This window comes from Urocampus carinirostris, chromosome 6 (genome assembly GCF_059441175.1).
Source record: "Urocampus carinirostris isolate Australia breed hairy pipefish chromosome 6, RoL_Ucar_1.0, whole genome shotgun sequence".
Lineage (NCBI taxonomy): Eukaryota > Metazoa > Chordata > Actinopteri > Syngnathiformes > Syngnathidae > Urocampus > Urocampus carinirostris.
Window position 1 is genome coordinate 1880861 of NC_142354.1, and position 20667 is coordinate 1901527.

Sequence of the window (20667 nt, forward strand, 5' to 3'; positions counted from 1 at the left end):
GGTAGCGTTAGCGTTGGTTTGAGGGCGCTGGATAGACGTGTTCGCCAGAGTGGACTGCGTGGTGGTGGGTGGGGCACAGGCCGGGCAGAGCCAGGGTACGTGCCCCACTTGTTGCCTGGGGATGCCTGAGCAGGTGCGCTTCGGATGTTGCTGCTGATCACAGCTTATGGTGTAATAGGGCATGTGGGTCCAGAATAGACTCACCGATAGAAGTGGACGTCATTATAGGCCTTCGAAGAAAAACTGCAAGCGAGCAAACAGGTAAAAAACTAAAACGGATATAGATATCTAGCCAAAAGGGTAAAAAAGGCAACTAAATAGCAAGATAGAAAGCAGGCCAAAACTTAACTTGAGCTTAAAAAGATGTTAACTTAATAGCCTGCACAAATTGTAAAAAGCTAGCTACAAAGCTTGCTAAATAGCTAAAAAGGCAGGAATGGGGCTCCACTCTGATTGAGATTGACTGTAATGTTTAGTAACAAAGCTTGAAACGTAGCTAAGTAAACTGGAATTTGGTATGTTGCATTTCCTGTAAATAAATCAATAAAGATGAATACATCATTTTGTTTAATACATTCCCATTCATTCTTTTAATTGCCGTAATTGCTTACAAATAATCTGTAATGGAAATTATAGTTTGAATATGCCTTTGTAGGATTTTATCTTCCAAAGTACCGTAACGTAAAGATTGTATCCAGGTGCTGTTTTTCTTACAACAATTGTATTCTCTTGGTGCCCGCCAACTATTAATTAAGATGTCCTTCACTTTAGTGCAGGGAAGTCTGGTCACAAGCTTGCCTCCCTTCTACACTCCCTTGCCTTACAGTGACGTATTGTACTTTTGAGTTACAAAGTTTCACTTTTCTTACTGCTTAATATTTATGTTTGCACACCACACCATCTAATGACCAGCATTATTTGCATCATTTAAACATGTGATTCTTGTTACAACCAATCAGATTTGTTTCATGTAGTCATGTGATCTTGTTTAAGCCAATCAGATGTGTGGTTTTACACGCCTGTGTTTCCAATAAACCAGCCTCTAACCATTGGATGTGGGTGATTCCTCCCTGAGCCAATCTTGGAAGCAGACCTAGGGGAAAGCTCAGGTGGGACGCGCCTACGATAGAAGGGCCATCAAAAACCTAATCTCCAACTCAGAGTGTGTTCCTTTCTTTATCTTGATACAAACTCAATTTTTAACCTTGACATAATCATCAATATTTGAATAGATTTATTTTGTCCATGAGGTCAATGAACCGTAATTTATTTATTAGAATTTCTAAAATATCAACTTATGTTACTAGGTTATGTTGTTAAAATGTTAATACCAGGTAAATTATTCAAATATGTCTAAATATAGTCAGTCAACCAATAAAAAACATTTTTAACTAGAAAATCACAATGACCCAGCACTAGTTACCTATTTTCAGAACAGGTTCGCGGGCATATCAACTGTCCTTATGGGGCACCACGTTGGAGACCCCTGGTATATATGGAAGCAAGGCAAACCTCGTCAAAGCGTATGGTGATCCGTGGTGGAGGGCGAGGGGGAGCTGGTTGCGGGGTTTCTCCATCAAGCTCCCCTCCCATAAAATCATCTTTGTCATCGCTGAGGGCGTATCTGAAGACGGTGCGCTCTTCTTCTGAGCCTGACGCACACCAAAACATTTGTACATCAAGTTTGGGTGCGTGTGTGTATGTGTAAGCATGTGTGATCTGGTTAGTCTACCTTTTTCATGGCCAAATTTAGGCACTTTTCAAGTACGTTTGAAGCCAATTCATTAATTTTCATACTGCCTTTAAAGGAAGGAATCCAAAGCCCGTGAAGAGTTTTTTTTTTAACTTTGAGGACTAAAATAGGGCAGCCTTCCCACTGCCCGAAGATAGCTGGGATGGGCTCCAGCACCACACGACCCTACTGAGGATAAGCAGTGCAGATAATGGATGGATGGACTAAAATAAAATTTCTGTCTTATTGCTAGCACATACTTTGTGCTATGTTGAGCTGTTCCTATCTATGATCTACAATATTTTTTTTCGTGTCAATGGGCTGCTATTAACTAACATAAATTCGGACATCCTCCTCTAACAAAGTACATAAAGTTTGGCTATGTCACACTTGTTTACAAAAAGGAAAAGGCCTCTGTAGGTGTTGGGTAATAATTAAATTCAATACAGAAGACAAAAAAGAAAGGAATGTATGTAGAAGAAGCAGAAAAATGAGCAAAAAGTGGACTTATTTCAAAGATATTGATTGCCCTGAAGCAGAGTGCATTTAATCTTCCCATCTCAGAGACTGCTAATCTTTTGCTTTTTGTTTTACTAATTTTAGGTAATATTTTTGTGTTTTTCAGAGGATCTGTGTCTAAATTTGGTTAAAAAAAGAATTGAAAAGAGTTTAAAAAAATTGTATTTTATAAATAATTTATATCATTGAAGAAGTGTATTTTTAATTGTTTTTCATTTTCAGGGATTTTGTGTTGTTGTTCTGTGTAAAAAAAACTTTTTTGTAGATCTGTGAGTATTTGAATTTATATTTCTTAACTCATATGCCATTACTAATTGCTCAATAGTTTGGTGCATAATGTGTTATTAAAATTGATAATACTGTATATAATTGAAAAAAAAAACAACAAAAGGTGGAGGTGGCGCATTACATGGAAACGCCATAATGCTGAGAGCAGGCGTGTAGGCGCCATTTTCATGCACTTTTCCCTAAAAATAGATCTTCATTTATTACGTGGTCTAATGGGTCAGACTTCCAAGAAACACGGCAATGCCAGCAATTTCAAGCATTTTCAAACACTTTACCCAAAATGTAAGCATTTTGGGACCTTGAAAACAAAGCATTTAAATTCAAGCATTATCAAGGATTTCAAGCACCCGTACGAACCCTGGGGTCTCGGCAGAACACTCACCCTCTCTGTGCTTATAAGATCTGGTGATATCGAAACGCTTGTCGGAGCCCAACGACTTTGTCGAGATACTCTTACCGACCCGCTTGGTGTCCGAGTAAATCTTCACGTCAGTGCCGTCAGCTTTTGTCTGAAACGAAAATGCAACAGCATCACGAACGAAATGAAATTTCCTTCATTGGTTTTGTTTTACCAGCCAGTCGATACAGTCCGCATTGACCTCGGCGAAGACAAAGGGGACGTCATACGAGAAATCAATCTCGCCGTTATAGATGGCTACCAAGGGTGCAGGGCCACACTGGTACAAGCCTGGGATGAAAATAATAAAGTTTAAAAAAGAAAAAGCAAGGCGAATAACTCAAGAAGGACGTTGCTCGGCTGGCGGTGGCTCTCCGGCAAGTGCTGCTGCTGTTGTTGTTGTTGTTGTTGAATCACTCAAGGCGCCTAAGGATAATCCTTAGTAGCGCTAGACTCGCTTGTGGGAGGCTCTGTAGTTCTCCGAAGGAGAATCCCAGCTGGCGGTGGTATCGGGCAGACTGGAGTGCAGGGCAGCCAGAGATGCTCGGCCGATTCTTCGTCCTCACCGCAGAGACGGCGCAGATCGTCTTCGCATTTCCCCGTCAAATGTTGCCATCTTCGGAGGGAGGGGTGATGACCGGACCGGAATCGTATAAGATCGACAAGGTCTTTCTTTGAGAGGTGGGATTCTTCCTCCGGGTTGTGGTGGGAAGAGGTAAGTGAAATGAGACGTGGGTGGGTCGATGGGGGGGTTTGCAGCTCCTGAGAATATTGGGGAGCAGAGTTTGTGGGTCTAGCGGGGCGGTAGGTTGAGGGAGGGCCGAGCCTAATTTAGCCTGCTCGTCTGCAAGGTCGTTACCCGGGAGGTTGCAGTGACCCGGGACCCAGATAAGCCGGATGCTCTTGGATGGGGAGAAGGCCGCAATTGAGGAGTTATGGGACAGGAGGGAGGGGTCTGTTATATTAGGGTTGGAGAGAGCTTGGAGGAGGGACTTGCAATCCGTGAAGATGGAGGCTGAGGACCAGTCGTTATTGTGGTCTAGCCAGGCGATTGCAGCGATCATGGCAGACTTTTCGGCCTGAAAAGAACTGCTAAAGGCCCCGGTTGGCGCATGCCAGGAGCGGATTAGTGTGTTGCCTTTAAAGATGACCACTCCGGCTCCTCCATTCTCCGTACCGTTGAGGGTGGAACCATCGGTGAAAATATACAAGTCGGTTGGGCCCAGATCCGCAAGTGTTTCCTCTGCAGTGGCAAGTTGTTGGACAGGGGATGCGGACTTTGGGACGGGGGTGAAATGGATGGGTGGTGGGGGCGCCAGAGGCCACGGAATATTAGGGTCATGTACAGACTCCGAGTCCACTGGCGTGAGGTTGAGAGAGGATAAAATGGGGGTTGTGGAATTACGCCAGTCCTCTCTCTTGAGGCGTTTAGGACCGTGCTTTTGGAGGAGTACTCTCCTGTGATCATTGGGAGGGAGGTGGAGCCATTCATCAGCTTTCCTAAGGCTGGCAAGCTGAAGTTGGGAGGAGAGCGGTGGGAGCTGAGCTTTATGGAGGACAGCGTCGATGGGAGTAGATAGAAGTTGGCCCGTAATTGCTCGAGCCGCGTCCGATTGTGCCCTCTCCAGTTTCTGGATATTGGTGTTGGAGGCCCAGGGCGCCCAGGCAGGAGCTGCATATTCAGCGAGCGATCTGACGGTGGCAATGTAGATCGTCCGCATCTCCAAGGGCCGCCATCCCCAAGACGTGCCGGTCAGTTGTCGCAGGAGATTGGATCGTTGCTTCATGACTTGGCTCAAGTGCCGGACATGCTCATTGAAGGTCAGTCGGCGATCGTATCGAACCCCCAGGAAAGTAGGAGTAGGATTCATCTTGAGTCTCGAACCCCCTACAGTGATGTTTGGGCACCAAGAGGATTCCACAGCGTCCATGGAAAAGAAGGCGAATTCTGACTTCACCGTGTTGAGGGTGAGATGATTGATAGTGGCCTATTGGTTGACTTTGGCCGCCTCTGCCTCTAGTATCACCGCCACTTCTTCTTTATTACGGCCGCTACAGACCAGAGCCAAGTCATCAGCATAGCCGGAGACGAGGGTGGAGGATTCGAAAGAATCTAGAAGGTCGTTGATGTAGATGGTAAAGAGGACTGGAGATAAAACAGAGCCTTGGGGGAGGCCTGAACGTCCGGCAGCGTCCCATTAACCCTCACACGTGCCGTACGATTGGTGAACCAGGCCTTAGTCCACTCAACAAACCGGAGAGGTACGCCAATGTTCAGCATCTTTTGGAGGAGATTGGCACGCCACACTTGGTCATACGCCTTGCTGAAATCGAAGAAGGCAGCAATAGAGCGCAGACGTTGTTTTGACTGGAACCCATCCATGATGAATTGAGACAATCTGAGGTATTGGTCAGTGGTGCAGCGGCCTTTCCGGAAGCCTGCCTGCCATGAGCTCAGAATCCCATGATCCTCAAGCCATTTTGACAGGCGGTTCACGATGAGTCGATCCATAGTTTTGCTGATTGTTGAAGTGAGGGCGATTGGACGGTAACTCCCGATGAGTTGAGGGTCTTTGCCTTTTTTGTGGTACGGGATGATCTCCGCTGTGCGTCAAGACTGGGGGCACCACTGGTTGGTCCAGCTGGTGTTGATAAGTTGGAGAAGGATGGGGAGTGCAGCTGGGGGCAGATATTTTAGCATCTCAGGGGCAATTTCATCCGGGCCAGCAGCTTTTCCTGGTTTGAGTTGGTGGAGTGCACGGCGTAGCTCATCAAGAGTAAATGGGCACTCGAGCCATTGCCGAGGGGAACCCTGTAGTCCACGCGCATCTCTTTGAAGCCCTCGTACGGTCCTCCTACTCGACTTTTCACTCTTGCGGCCACTCGCTCTTGCGTATTCGATGACGAAAGCCGTCGCCTTGGCCTTGTCTGAGGCATATTTACGGTTGTTATACTTGAGCGATTCATTGGTTTGTTGTGATGGGAGACTGGATAGTGACTTCACCACGGCCCAAGCTTGTTTGGAGTCCTTGGTCACCGAAATCTTTTGGAGGTGGAGATGCCAAGCAGTGCGTTTAGCCTCAAAATTTTCTCTGCTACTTCTCTGCATTTCTGCAGGTAGGTCTTTCTGATAGCCGCATCCAGGTTGTGTCTTAGCCGATTCCTTTCCTTGATGAGCTGTTTTAATTCCCCATTCATCCAAGGAATGTTGTTTGGGCGGAAGACTTTTTTGGGGAAAGCTTCTTCCGCTGCATTTTTGAGGAGGTCGGTGAATGCGTTGAGGAAGTCTTTTGGGGGCGCAGAGAGACCAATGTTGGGAAGGTCATGAAGAATAGCTCCGTTGTACTTCCCCCAATCCCGTTTCTTGAAGTTAGGTGTGACTCGGCGCCTTTCCGGCTCGGTTTTGAACTTCTCTTTCCATTTAACGAGGAGCGGCAGGTGGTCAGAGGAGAGCTCGACGAGGGGGGTCCAGCTGCAGGATTCTGCGGTGAGCGGATCCGCGATTGTTAAGTCTGGGGCGCTTAGATTACTTATTTCCAGGTGATGGGAGTAGCGTGTTGGGGAGCCATCATTCAGGAAATACTGATCTTTGTCTTCCAGTCAGTTGTAGATGGCTTGCCCTCTGGTATCGGCTTGTACAAGGTCGTCCCAGGAAAGATGGTGGGCGTTGAAGTCTCCGCATATTAGGCCCCAGACCGTGGGTAGACAAGGTAGCCACGCCGCGTGGCTGTTCGGTGGGCCCGTGTAAGAGGATGAGGCAGGGGGGACATAAATATTGGTAAGGGAGAGTTGGGACCTCCTTGCAGTGGGTATGAGGATTTGTTGCATTTCAGCAGGACCGGAGTTGGCTGGTGGGGCTACAGAATATGGGATACCATGGAGAATGTACATAAGGAGGCCACCTCCTCTGTGGTTTTTGGTTCCACTGAAGGGGTGGTCAAGGCGGATGGCATCATAGCCCGGGAGGAATGGGGTGGGATCCTCACAGCCAAGTTTTGTTTCTTGTAGTAGCAGGAAATCGCAGCGGAGTCTTTTTGTTAGGGCCCTTAGTTCTGTGATCTTTGTCGCAAGGGAGTCACAGTTCCACTGCAGGATGGTGAGGTGGGATTGGGATTGGGGGGGAAGTTGCACCTTTCTATCTTCACACCGTGCGCCCGCTGATGGCATTTGTGGTTTGGAGCAAGTTGGACATATCCAAGAGTTAGCACCCCTAATGACGTCAACTGCAGACTTTGATTCGGGAGCACATCGAGCGTGGAATCCTCTACTACACGTGCAGCAGAAGAGGGCACAGGGGATGGGAAGTTGGTTCTTACATACGGGACAGTTCTTGTTAGGGGCAGTTGGGTGTTGGGTGATGGCGCTATTTGTTGGGGGGTTGGCGCTTGGTTGGCGGGGTTGAGAGCTGGAGGGGGTTGGGGGGATAGCAGTTGACGATTGCTGGGTGAAAGAGATCACTGGGTTGAGGCAGTTGGAGCTAGTCCAGTGCGGGGATTTGTTGTACCGGCTGACCTTAGTGCAGAATCTGTGCGCCCAGTTAGCACAGGAGTCGCACTGAAGGAGGGGCGTTGTTACGTCGTATGACTTGAGGACATAAGAACCCTTTTGATATGAGAATTTTGCATGTTCGGCTTTTTCAGCAAACTACCTACCATGATTTTGGCAGAATAATGCCCAAAGAATTATTTAGATCAGGGGTCTCAAATTTGCAGCACTACCCAATGGTATGATTAAAATTAAACATTTTCCATGAGACACCAGACAAGGTTGCATCACACTGGTTAAAAAATATGTCATGCACTTGAGAAAAAAGTGTATTAACTTCAACCATATATATTTATTTTTTCATGCTAACCGCAAGAGCGGCACCGGGGCGAGCTGTCGAATTGGGTGACAGCAAGATATTAATAAACGATTGAAAAAAACTGAGCTGTAAAAATGGCTGATCACAGGATATTAATAGAAAAATGAAAAACAACCCAACAGAGATTTTGCAATGCCTCAGAAAAGGTATAAAAACCTTACATCAACTGTCCCTTGCACACTATTGCCAGAATGTAGCGTTTGTTTACATCACAATGGTGTTCAGAGTATTCTGCCAATTGTTGTTTTTTGAGCAGCCTCTGATTCTACCAACATTCACATTATCTTAAAATGAACAAACATGAGAAAGACAAGTGAAGAAAACGACAATCGTTCAACAGCGCATATACAGAGTGTGTACCGTTTGGCACTTCTCCCGACGCCTGCTTTGCTCTACAACAGCAGTCACTAAAGTCAGTGCACTCACGAAAAAGCATGCCCCATTACTGTTCTCCATTATGTGTTAAAAAGCTAAAAGAGGTAAAATTGAGTTAACCAGGTGTTGAAAGGTGACAATGATGCTGCATTCCGGAAAAGTGGGAAGTCGGCTTTCTCCTACTCGGAGGGTACCGGATCCAACCTCAAAGCGATCCAAGCGAATGTATACAGTAAAGATGGCTGATCGCATACCTGTCAACCTGTACGTTTTTGCCGTACAAAGTACGTTTATTATGCATTTTAAGACGTGTACGATGCAAAAGAAAATCTGTACGGAAAAACGCAAATTTGTCAATTATGGGTACCATCCAGTATACACCAACTATGACAAAACGGCAAATCAATCAAGTCAAACGAGTTTGTGGTTATCCCTTTAATCAGTATATTACCAACAATAATTTAATGCAGAAAATGAATTAATGATTTGAATAAGAAAATGTATTATTCTACTTAATTATATTTGCATGTATTTTTTCATTCTACAGTGAACGTCCAAGCTACTTAATTTTTGAACTTTTTTTATCATAAACATTATTCATGTCGAGCAACTCAGTATCCCACAACAAAATGTTAATAAACAATATAAATGATATAACGAAACACATGTACAATATAACATGTTAAACTACATAAATAAACACGTTTAAAAAAAATATGGTGTAAGATTATCTTGTATTTTGTAAGGGAAAATACAACATTTTGTAAGGGCATGGAGCCGTGGAGGTTGACAGGTATGTGATCGCAAAAAGTTGTTCTTTACTTTCCTCACTAAAAGACAATTGGACCTCCACCAAACCTGCCTTGTCGCAAGCGCTCAAATAGTGGAGGAAAACATCGGCTCAATAGCGCACACTGTAATCATGTAAATCGTGTTTTACCATTGAAGTCAGATTGACGTACTCAATTAGTCGAGGTATCCTTTCTGTGATTTTACGACTAGAACCTCCCACATCAAGTGTCATTTTAATTATATTTTCTTGGTGGGAGGTTTGAGATCTCCCACTTCCCTCTTTTCTGGAATGCAGTTTGATATTAACAAAGATGATGACACTTACCGTCACTGGTCTCCTGCGGGGTGGCATCCAAAATCTGCCAACCATCATATTTGCCGTTAGCCTTCAGGTCTGGACGCTTCATCCATCCCTCAACCCACACGTGATAGTTCCTGATAGAGAACAAACATGATTGAAACACGTGCAATCATTTCTCTGTTGTGCTGTGTATTTCCGGAACATTCTCTCAAGTTACTCAAAGTGCATGTGGTAATTCTAATGACCCCCCAAAAAATTGTTGAATTGAATTGCCTTTTTTCTCATTGATAACAACGTAGTTAAACATTGTATGCAACAAGGCCTTTTATCCCCAGTGATTGGGAATTATTGGTTGGCGCCTTTGTAGAAGTATAAAAAAGCTTTAGCTTCTTTCTATAATAGATATGAAATCTCACAGCAAAGTTCCTAGATTTAGTCAAACATTTTTATTGAAAAAAATCTGAAAAAGACTTATAATTACTGTAATAAATCATTTGCACTTAAATAAGTGTTTGTGTGCTATTTCTGTCACTTTCCAGTATGCATGACTTTCCCAGAGTTAAAATCTGTAGTGGAAACTAATTCAATTGTTGTTTTGCTTGTTTTGTTTTACAAATGCACATTTGATCAATCGCTACAAGAGATGAAATCCTAGTGAAAAGAAAAACTTATTGAGGAAAAAAACCTCAATAATCATTTAATAATCAAATCTTGAACCCTTGAATCATCGTAATTTAACCGTGAGCCTCCAAAAGATCCCCAGCCTTATGGCTAGGGCACCCTTTTTATGACATTAATTCACCTGTCTGGCCCCTGTGAGAGTTGTCTAGAAACCGTGAGGCCCCTGGGCTGGAATGAGTTTTCACACCAGCTGAGCATCATGAAAATGTTGTTATTTGATTGCTCTTAATTTTTGTTTGAGGTTAGACTAGATTTGGACAGAGACTTTGTGGACTTAACATTTGACTTGACTACAGACTTTAAACAAAAACATCTTTTCACTCACCAGATACTGTCTGTGGTCTCTTTGTGTTCCGCTCCTTCGTCAGGGTGATAGATGTCAACGGTGAGGTTGCCGTCTGTATCATGGGCGGACACAAAGTTTGAGACCACGCGGGTGGGAATGCCCAACAGACGCATGACTGAAGGAAAAATTTAACACAAAAATCTCAGATACAGACAATATGTTTGACAAAAAGACCAGATGAGATTCAAGAAGCTACCAAAAAAGGCCTATTGAGGGACATTACCTGAACACAGGACACCAGCAAAGACCCAGCACTGGCCGTACTTGACGGTCTGGAAGTTGTTCTCCTTCCACATGGCGAGGATGTCATGACTACCACTCCAGTGCGAGGGCGAAAAACCTCCGGGGAAAGAACTCGACCAGTTGCCCATCAAGATCCCGCGATCATCCGGACTGTTTACCTGCCCGCAAGAACTCCCATGTCAACATATCCAGTTGTTCTCTATAGCAGTGTTTCTCAACCAGCTTGGTGCTGGACTCTAGTGTACCGTAAGAATTTGTTTAATGTTCCACATGAAATGGTACAATTTCGTTTAATTGGTGACAACAAATTAATAATTATTTGCAAAAACGAAAGACAAGGCCAAGACCAGACCCAGATCCAGACTAAGACAAGACAAGATCTGACAAGACAGGACAAGACCAAGACCCAGACCAGACCTAGAAATTAACTCAAAATTATCTCACAAAACTATTAACCTGCATTGCGTCACCAGCCACAAATAATAAAAACAACTTTATACTATTTTTTTATAGTCAATTTAGGTTACATTATAGCCTGTTTTCACGATTTTTTTTTTACATTTTTTTAAGAGAGATGTGCCTTTACATTTTTAATCCATCCATCAATCCATTCATCCTTTTCCGTTTATCTGGGCTAGGATTGAGGGGGCAGCAGCCTTAGCAGGGGAACCCAGACATCTCACTCTCCAAGCACTTCATCCTGAGGCATTCCCAATATTTTCTCAGTGTCTTGGCCAGGAGACACTTTAACTCCGCTACTTGGGGCATGATCTAATCATTGACCTGAAAAGGGCATGCCAACTGATAACCATGGTCTTCAACCTCAAGGTGCTGATCTTCATCCAAGCCACTTCATACTCAGTTGCAAACTGCTCCAGTAGGATTTGAAGATTTTGTTGTTTGGAGGAAGCCACATCATTTGCAAAAAGCAGGGATGAAATTCTGAGGCCCCCTAACCGGACCCGTTCTACGCCTTGGCTCCGCTTAGAAATTCTGTCCATAAAAGGTATGTACAGAATCACCGAAAAAAGGCTAGACTTGGTGGAGTCCAACCCTCACTAGAAACAAATCTCATTTACTTCTGGCAATACGGACAAAACACATGTAGACTAGATGGGCAAACTTCTATGCGAGGTTGAGGACCCTACAAAGTGTGGTCCACTGTTCCACGTCCAGGATAAAAACCACACTGCTCCTCCTGAATCCAAATTCCGATTTAATGATGGACCTTCCTCTTCAGTACCCCTGAATATACCTTACTAAAGAGGCTGAGAAATGTGATTACACTAACTGGTTCACACTCCGGTCCCGGTACTGAAAACAGAAGACCACCACCACGGCCTGCCAATCCAGATGTAATGTTCGGGATGTCCACACAATGTTGCAAGGGGTGTCAATGACGACAGCCCCACAACATCAGTGACTTCAACACCACAGATGGGAGAGCCCACCTTGGAGTTGCCAGACAATGTTTTTTCAAAGGAAGAAGTGTCGGTCGAATTGAGGAAGTCTTTACCCTACTGTTTCACAGCATCCCGGGTCGAGGTCAATAGCGCCCTGTCTCCATTATACACGGTGCTAATGGTGCACTGATTTCTTCTCCTAAGACACGGGTGCTACAATGTCACACACTAGTGTGGGCAGGGTTCGTACACCTTTTTCATGGCCAAATTCAAGCACTTTTCAAGCATTTCAAAGGCATTCTTTTCAATTTTTCCAGTACTTTCAAAGTAAGAAATCCTGCGCCGATTTTTTGTTGTTGGCTTTGATGTGTAAAAGTCATGTCAAGTCAAGTCATTTTTATTTGTATAGCCCTTAATCACAATTAGTCTCTAAGGGCTTCACAAGTTATTACATATAAGAAGTTTAGGTTACTCGTATGCTATAGAGTAGAAGTGAGTTTTAAGCCTAGATTTAAACATTTCCACCGAGGTTGCAGATCGGATCTCAGGGGGAAGAGCATTCCACAACACCGGTGCCCGGATGGAGAACGCTCTCGAACCAGCGGAACATAAAATAAAATAAATAAAATTACTATCTTGTTGCTAGCAAAAAATATTTTGCACTGTTCCTATATGTGATCTACAAGATTTTTGTGTCAACGGGCTGCTATAAACTGTCATAAATTCTGCCATTAGGTTTCAACAATGCGGCTTGGCTACATCACACTTGTTTACAAACACAGAAAGGGCTCTATAGGTGTTGGGTAATATTGGAGATAAGACGAAAAAAAAGACTCATTTTAGTGATATTGATTGGTCCAAAGCAGAATGGATTCAATCTCCCAAGCTTAGAGACTGCTGATCTTTTGACTTTTGTTTGACAAATTTTAACTCTTCACATGACAACTCGATAATGAGGACTGGAGCCACCATCAACATCATTTTTATGCACTTAACTTTTTATTTTTCTTCATTTTAAAGTGTGGTCCATCAAGTCAGAATGCTAGGAACAGTGTCTGAAACTCATGACAAAAAGTTACCGGACACGCGGGCGGACAACTCTGAAAAGTTGCCTGCCCAGCCATAAAGTTGCCTGCCTCAATTTTCACAAAGAAGACTAATCGCAAAAAAACAAAAAAAAAAACAATAATCAGAATATATAAGAGAACAACACTTTAAAATTAATTCATTGCATGCATATGACATCGCTGTTTTCTATCTGCTATCAGTATGTACCTGTATTTAATCATCTTCATTCATCCAATGTTTGTGTTAACGTTATTTGTATAACACGCAAACTCCTCTTCCATGATGCTTTTAATGTACGTTTACGTTTTGTAGCGTCATAAATTTTGTTAGCTTCTTTTGAATCTTTCTTCTGAGGCTGAGATTTTGACTTGATTCCTAACCACTTCTCCATTTTTCTTGTGTTCTCTGTGCGTTGCGTCTACTTTGGAAAATGATATGCAAATGCACGACCTTATTACGCTCGGGACAGTCCGGAAGCACGAAGTTATTCGATGCAGGCATCTGATTGGCTGCCGAGTATGCATTTTGCCAAACAAACCAAAATTCCGAAATTTCCAAACCGAACAAATATTTCAAAACGGAGTAAGGCAAACATTTGATTTGAAAAAAAAAACCCCAAAAGATTTTTTTTTTCTTCGAAAAAAAGTTGTTGGCCACTCGAGCGGAGACATTTTGTAAGTTGTACGCCCGACGTAAAAGATGCACGCCCCGGGCGCCGGGCTGATGTTATTACAAGACAATTGAAATAATTTCAAGCATATTCAAGCACTTCACCCAAAGTTCAAGCATTTTCCTGACCTTGAAAACATAACATTGAAATTCAAGCATTTTCAAGGATTTTAAGCACTCGTACAAACCCTGTCGGGGCTCTTATACTGCCAGAGAGGTGACAGATCCTCTAGGCTGGAATCCATTAATTAAGGTCCTTTCCTTTGGCTGCCGCCTGGACCTTTACACACTAGACTCATTGGGCCCCTCCTATAGGGTGGAAAGGGGGATCCATGGCGCCACTTTACGCTGAGCCTGGCCAGACCCCGTGGGTGAAGGCCAAATCACAAAAAGTTTGCCATCCCTAACCCTCAACTAGGACATATTTGTCATGAATGAGGCTACAAGGGGCTTGAAGTCCCAAGAAAACATCATTGGGACACACAAACCTCTACACCACAGTGAGGTGACAACTCCTACGTCTTGATATTTTTTGATTTAAAGAGTGTGCCTAGGCTGAAAAAGTTTGAGAAACTGCTTACCGGTCCTCATCCAGCTAATTCTACCCATCTGACACCTACCATGGCACTGAGCACGCGGCCCACGTAGACCGGGTCCCTGCGTGAGGCCAGATCACTGCTTGGGTCTTCTTTGTAGTTCAGATTCTTGTCTAGGATATGGAGGCAAATATCGACCATGTCGTTCTCAAACTACAGAGAAAAAAAAGAGATGAATTAGGACTGGATAACTTCTCAAGAAGAGAAGTTACTAGCGGCCATTTTATGGTGTCAAGCACAAAAGCCAACCAGAGTTAGGAAAGGGCCCCAAAAAATCCAGCGCCGACCGACCCAGGCTTGCGAGTGTTAATCCCAACAAATTAATCTGATTCACAAGACCAACTCTGAAGCAAACCCAAAATTTCATATAGTATTGGTGAGGACTCGGGAGGAGGAGAGGTGATATATGATAAAAAAATCAAAGCCCGTCTTTTGTAGCAAAATCAAAGTTTAACAAGACTGTATAAACATTTGCATCTTTTAGATTTCTGTGTCTGCAGAGGTTCTATTAACCGACAATTTTCATTGAGAGAGTTGACGCTACATTTTGGCGGGTTGACAATTGGGCCATTAACCACGGAAGCACTTCTTCCATAAGAATCTATCTGGCACTTTAAGAGAGGCACAGAGACAAAGAAAAACATTGACGGGTGGACAATAAAAAAAAGACCGAATATAATGATTGGCCTTTTAGGCCCGAAATTCAGGTTGGGCTTAAGATCTTTCCTCTGAAGTCCAGTAATGTGTACTGCTTTTGACCGTCTGTGTATTTACATTATTGTACAGCTATATACTTAAAATGCGACCAATAACACTGGAACATTACATGAATATTCCATCAATGCGAAAGGTTTGCCCAGCCACAGAAATCAGCTACATACGACGGATGTACGGACTCATTTGATGGTCTGGGTTTAAAAAAGACACACAATTTAATCACAGCTGGCCTCTATATTGGTTCTCCTAAATGGTTCTGTAGATGTGGGTTTGTGTGGTTTTGTGCGTTTTCTTACGTACTTGTCCAAAGTCCCAGTTGAGAGATGATATGTAATCGGAACTTCCTCTGTAGATGACTCCTTGTTCGTTCAGAACGTATTCTTGTCTCTCCTGCTCATCTGCTAGGAACACGGCATCTCCTACATGGATTAACAAAAAATAATCTCAACAAGATATAAAACCATGAACAGAGTTTTGTCAACAATTGATAAGAGTTATAATAGCACCGCAAACGCACAGAGCGCACACTGCGTAGGGCATCAAGTGCCGAGGACGGCACCAAAAGAAATCAGGGTCGTGAAAAAAAAGTATAAAGTGTTAAAAGTGTTAATAATATGCACTAATATGGTTTAACAATAAAGCAGCATAAATCAAAGTTCCCGAGAAAAGGGGTAAATCTGCTTTGTGCAGATTTTTTCTCCAGTCTCATGGCAATATTGATCAGAATAACCATAATACACCTTAGACAACTAGGAATATAGATGACATTGGAAAATGCATTTGATTTTGTCATCATCACACTATTTCTACTCACAGGGGCACATTGTAAAACTTTATGATAGAGCATTATGGGACACAGTTCAGCCAAAACAGGCTGAGATTCGGCACTACACCGGGTTCTGGGTTCAATTCCCATTGCATCCAATGCGGAGCAAATGTGGTCACGTATTTGTGGACTGATCAATCATTGCTGAAATACAGTAATATACTACCTTAAAACCTCAAGTATAATGTGACCCCGGACTTAAGGTATTTTTTATTTAAATTAAATCGGTGTGTATAGACGAATAAATACGGGACAATATAAGAAAAAAAGGCAACCGTTTTTTCTTCCTCTGTGCAGCCCCCACTGCTTTTGACCGTCAGTAATGGCATTGTAACGGCTGAAAAAAATAGTTTGAGTACCCCATTATTGAAAAAAATAACACCGTTATTTATAATGTTATTCCCAACAATGTCAGCAACACATTGCTACTTTCCAATATGAGGACAGTTTTCAGTACCCATGTGTAGCAGGTAGCTAGGTACAGGGAAGCCTTACTACTTCCCAATTTGGTTATCTCTGGTCCACTGCTTCGTGGATTTTGAATTGAATTGTCTTTAATGTCATTGATTTTAATGTATAATGCATTGTGCTCTGCAGCGGACAGCAAATACTATCGTAGGGCAGCTTGTGCTAGTGTGTCTTGGGTGGGCCTAACTGTCTGTATACATGACTTTGATAGGCTGGTCTATGCTGTCAGTCAAACAGCACAAGTCAATGTGTCAACCAAAACAAACTGCAACAGCTAGTAGCTGGTTACATTTAAAATAAATAAATTAATTAAATCTGACTCTGAAGAAACTCAGAAGAACTCAAAGAAATGGTGATAACCTGTAGGTGCTCTGTAGATTATTATTGGGTTCGAGAAGAGATTGAGGCGGAGATAAAGCAATAGCGGTGCCACAGATCTGGTCAAATGCTAACGGCTACGTAACAACTCTCACTGCTAAGCCTGTATCTCATCAACGCTAGATCTTGTACCCATGAAACGAATGACCTGGAGCTACAACTCGTGGGAACCACTACATTCGGGAAAATTGTATTTTAACCATCGCGGAAACCTGGCTCAATCTGAGGATAGCTGATGCTAGCGTGCAGCTAGCCAGGCACTCTCTAAATCATTTTTTTACAATTTTGATGTACTTTTTTATAATGACAGTAGAGAGCATTCTGTATTCTGTATTTTTAGTTGTAGATCTATAGTGGTTACTTTGCTACAGTCGCATACTCTAAGGACGTCATCACGAGGTAAGTTTGACCCTTGGGGGCTTTTCTGAAGGATTTTCACGTTTTCCTGGGGGTTTGGGTTCACGCGAATAACCAGGGGATGACTGTAAATTACAAATCAGGTAAGGAGATTGTTAAATGAGTCAACAGCTGGTGATTGGCATTGAAACATACCAGAAAACCAAGGATTAAAGAGGACCGCAAATGTGGAAATTGCTTTTTCCTCTCCCCACAAGGTGGCCTTTAGATGATATCTGCCGATGGGTGCATCCGCCGGCGGTGTGATGAACAATGCCAGGGTGTCGGCCGGTGAACTGGCGTCCAAGCTGGCTGTCCACGCAGCTTTAGCCAAAGGCTGATTTCCTGTCACGTTCGGGATGCCGAAGCGACATGAGGTGCCTTTCATTTCAGAAGCATGACTTCCTGTCAAAATGAGTGTCATATTTGCAAGGATTTAGCTAGAGTCCGTAGATCACCTACTTCATACTATAACACCAAGGTGGCCAACCCAGTCTTTGGGAGCTGCAAGTCCCGCATATTTTTGAGAGGTTTCTCTTTTTTAACTGCGGTGATAAAAATTATCAGCGCGTTAGCAAGCATGTCGACTGAATATATTTCCTTTGTTAGCCTTTTTCCAAGGCTGTTTTTTTTTCCCACTCGATTCCTTGGACTATTGGATCGGATCTGAGATTGGAGCAGAGAGCTACCCTGACTAGCAAGCCAACAAGGATCAGATTTATCATAAAGCTCCATATCAAGGTCACGACAGGCCAGGTTGTTTTTCCTTTGTTTACCTAGACCAGAGGTGTCCAACAAGGGGCCCGTGGGCATCAGGCTGACCCCTGTTCTGAAAACAGCTTACCAGAGCTGGGTCATTGCGAATTTCTATTATTTATTGGTTGACTGAGCCCTACCCTATTTTTAATGATTAACCTGGTAATTAAATAGTAACAACATAGTTATAACATGATAACTTGATATTTTATAAATTCAAATAAATAAATTTAAGTTCATCAGCTTTATGGACAAATATATATATATATATATATATATATATATATATATATATATATATATATATTCAAGTATCGATCATTATTTCTCAATAATTGAATGATAAGCTATTCATATATTAAATCATTTTATTCATCTTTTTATTAGTTTCCCTTCAGCTGGTACAAAATAGTGCAGTAAGGCTTTTATCTAAGACAAGGAAGTTTAATCACGTTACCCCTGTTTTAGCTAACCTGCATTGGCTCCCTGTTAGCTTAAGATTGAATTTTAAGGTTCTGTTGGTAGTATACAAAATCACGCATGGACTTGCTCCATCATATCTTTCAGATTTAATTCCAAGAGCCAAGAAGAGATCTGCAGGTTCGAGAGCGTTCTCCATTCGGGCCCCGGTGCTGTGGAATGCTCTTCCCCTGAGATTTGATCTGCAACCTCAGTGGAAATGTTACAATCTAAGCTTAAAACACACTTCTATTCTATAGCATATGAATAACCAATATTTTATATTGACAATATCTGGGTATTATTTGTTATTGCAACATCCATTGCAGCCTGGTCATCTTGGAAGGGGGATTACTACATGTGCAGTCTCTTCTCAAGGTTTCTTCATTTTGCTCATGTTGAGGTTTTTAAGCTTTACCTTGCCCTCGTGACGGTTTTAGACCAGGGGATGGTGTAGTAATAGTCTGTGGTTTGCAATAATCTGTGGTCTGTGCAGCCCTTTGAGACTCATTGTGATTAAAGGCTGTACAAATAAACATGACTTGACTTGGCGTGTTAGTTCCTTAATTTAGGATTTTAAGATTGACTGACTACTTAAACAGAAAGTTAGGGTTGGGCTTGGGGTGAGGTGTCATGGGTTAGGTTAGAGTAAACTTACAGTTGTGAAGTCATAATATTGGTATCCTTTGAATTAAAAAAAAGATTGAAATTGTGTTTCAATTTTTCTTTGGATTAACCTTCTTCTCCTCCATCTGAATTGTTAACCTGCTGGAGCTGCTAATTTGTATCACCAGAGTTGAAGAAGAGAAACTTCCAAAAACATGCAGTACATGTGGCCCTCTAAGACCGGGTTGCCTACCTCTGCTACAATGTAATAGAAAATAATGCTATCTTTATCAATATGTTGTAGACATTGAAATTTTATTCATGATGCCATTTGTCACCAATTTTAACTTTTAGCTAGAGAAGGCCAACCAAAGAACAAGCACTTACCACCGGTTGAGACATAAAGAATGAGGGAATCCAGGCTCTGCTTGAAAGGCTTATCCAAGGTCAAAGTAAGCCTAAAAGCCTGTCCCCTACGGACAGTTAACTTATCTTCCGGAAGCTCACTGGTGCGATGGTCGAAATGGTTGCGCTTGACGTGCATATCCACGTCCTTGAACACTGAGGTGCAAAATAGCCACAAAAATACAGTTAGGCCTGAAAATATTTGGACAGTGACACAAGTTGTTATTATAGACGTTTACAAAGACACATTCAGGAATACAATAATGTAATTGAAATGGGGTTTTTAGGTGCAATTAGTGTAGAAATTGAATAGAAGTGGTTTAAAGAGGCAGTGTTGAGGAGTGCGAAAGAAGTGTGTGGAATAAGAAAAGTTGGTCAAGGTATTAGGAAAGGAAGTGAATGGTGGAATGATGAGGTCTCAGAGGCTGTGACAGAGAAGAGACGTGCCTTTGAGAAGTGGTTCCAAGATAAGAGTGGTGATGCATATGAAAGGTATAAAGTGAAGAAAAGGTTGGTAAAAACGGTAGTGGAAGCAACGAAAAGGAAAGCAAATGATGAATGTTGTCAAAAGATAGGAATGAACTTTGAGGAAAGGAGAAAAGTGTTCTGGAAAGAAGTGAAAGGAGTAAGAAAAAGCGAGTCTGGAAAGGAAGAGAAAGTAATAGATAAGGACGGCAGATTGCTGGTTTGCGGTCGTGCAGTCAGGACAAGATGGGCAGAGAATTTTGAGGAGTTGTTGAATGTGGAGGATGAGAGAGAAGTGAGGGTCGAGGCGATCGGTGGTATGGGGAGAATGCCCGTGCTGGGTGATTTAAATGTAAAGCCTGTGGAAACATGGGAGGTACAAGAGGCAGTGAAAGAAATGAAGGGGGGGAAGGCGCCTGGGTTTGATGGTTGTACTGCTGAATGCTTAAAGAAAAGTGGCACAGCTATGATTGACTGGTGAGTACGCTTGTTGAATGTATGCTTTTTAAGTGGTGTGGTTCCTGTTGATTGGTGTAGTGCATGTGTGGTGCCATTGTATAAGGGTAAAGGTGATAAGTATCAATGTAGCAATTCGAGAGGTATTAGTTTGTTGTCCTTACCGGTCAAGCTGTAGGAAGAACGGATGAGGTGGTGATGGAGGAGCAGAGTGGTTTCAGGATAGGAAGAGGATGTGTAGATCAGGTTTTTGCAGTACGACAGGTGTGTGAGAAATATTTTGCAGAAGGCAAGGATGTCTGTTTGGCTTTCATGGATTTGTAAAAGGCGTATGACAGGGTCGATAGAGAGGCGTTGTGGCATGTAATGGTAATGTATGGGGTGGGTGGAAAGTTGTTGGAAGCATTGAAGAGTTTTTATGTGAACAGCAGAGCATGTGTAAGAGTAGGGAGTGGGACAAG

At 42.8% G+C, this 20667-nt stretch overlaps 1 protein-coding gene across 3 annotated transcripts in view; it reads right to left on the reverse strand.

The window, feature by feature from the left end:
* tgm8 (transglutaminase 8) overlaps positions 1-20667 on the reverse strand; it is an 85636-nt gene that overhangs the window by 28893 nt on the left and 36076 nt on the right. For all 3 annotated transcript variants that reach the window (XM_088337438.1, XM_088337437.1, XM_088337439.1), the window contains exons 2-11: positions 19268-19441; positions 17216-17464; positions 15292-15410; positions 14299-14427; positions 10519-10696; positions 10275-10410; positions 9293-9402; positions 3112-3227; positions 2922-3048; positions 1513-1652 (exon numbers count right to left, since the gene is read on the reverse strand). In XM_088337438.1, coding sequence (XP_088193564.1) covers positions 1513-1652; positions 2922-3048; positions 3112-3227; positions 9293-9402; positions 10275-10410; positions 10519-10696; positions 14299-14427; positions 15292-15410; positions 17216-17464; positions 19268-19424 — 1461 coding nt within the window. In that variant the 5' untranslated portion in view covers positions 19425-19441. The remainder of the gene's footprint in view (positions 1-1512; positions 1653-2921; positions 3049-3111; positions 3228-9292; positions 9403-10274; positions 10411-10518; positions 10697-14298; positions 14428-15291; positions 15411-17215; positions 17465-19267; positions 19442-20667) is intronic.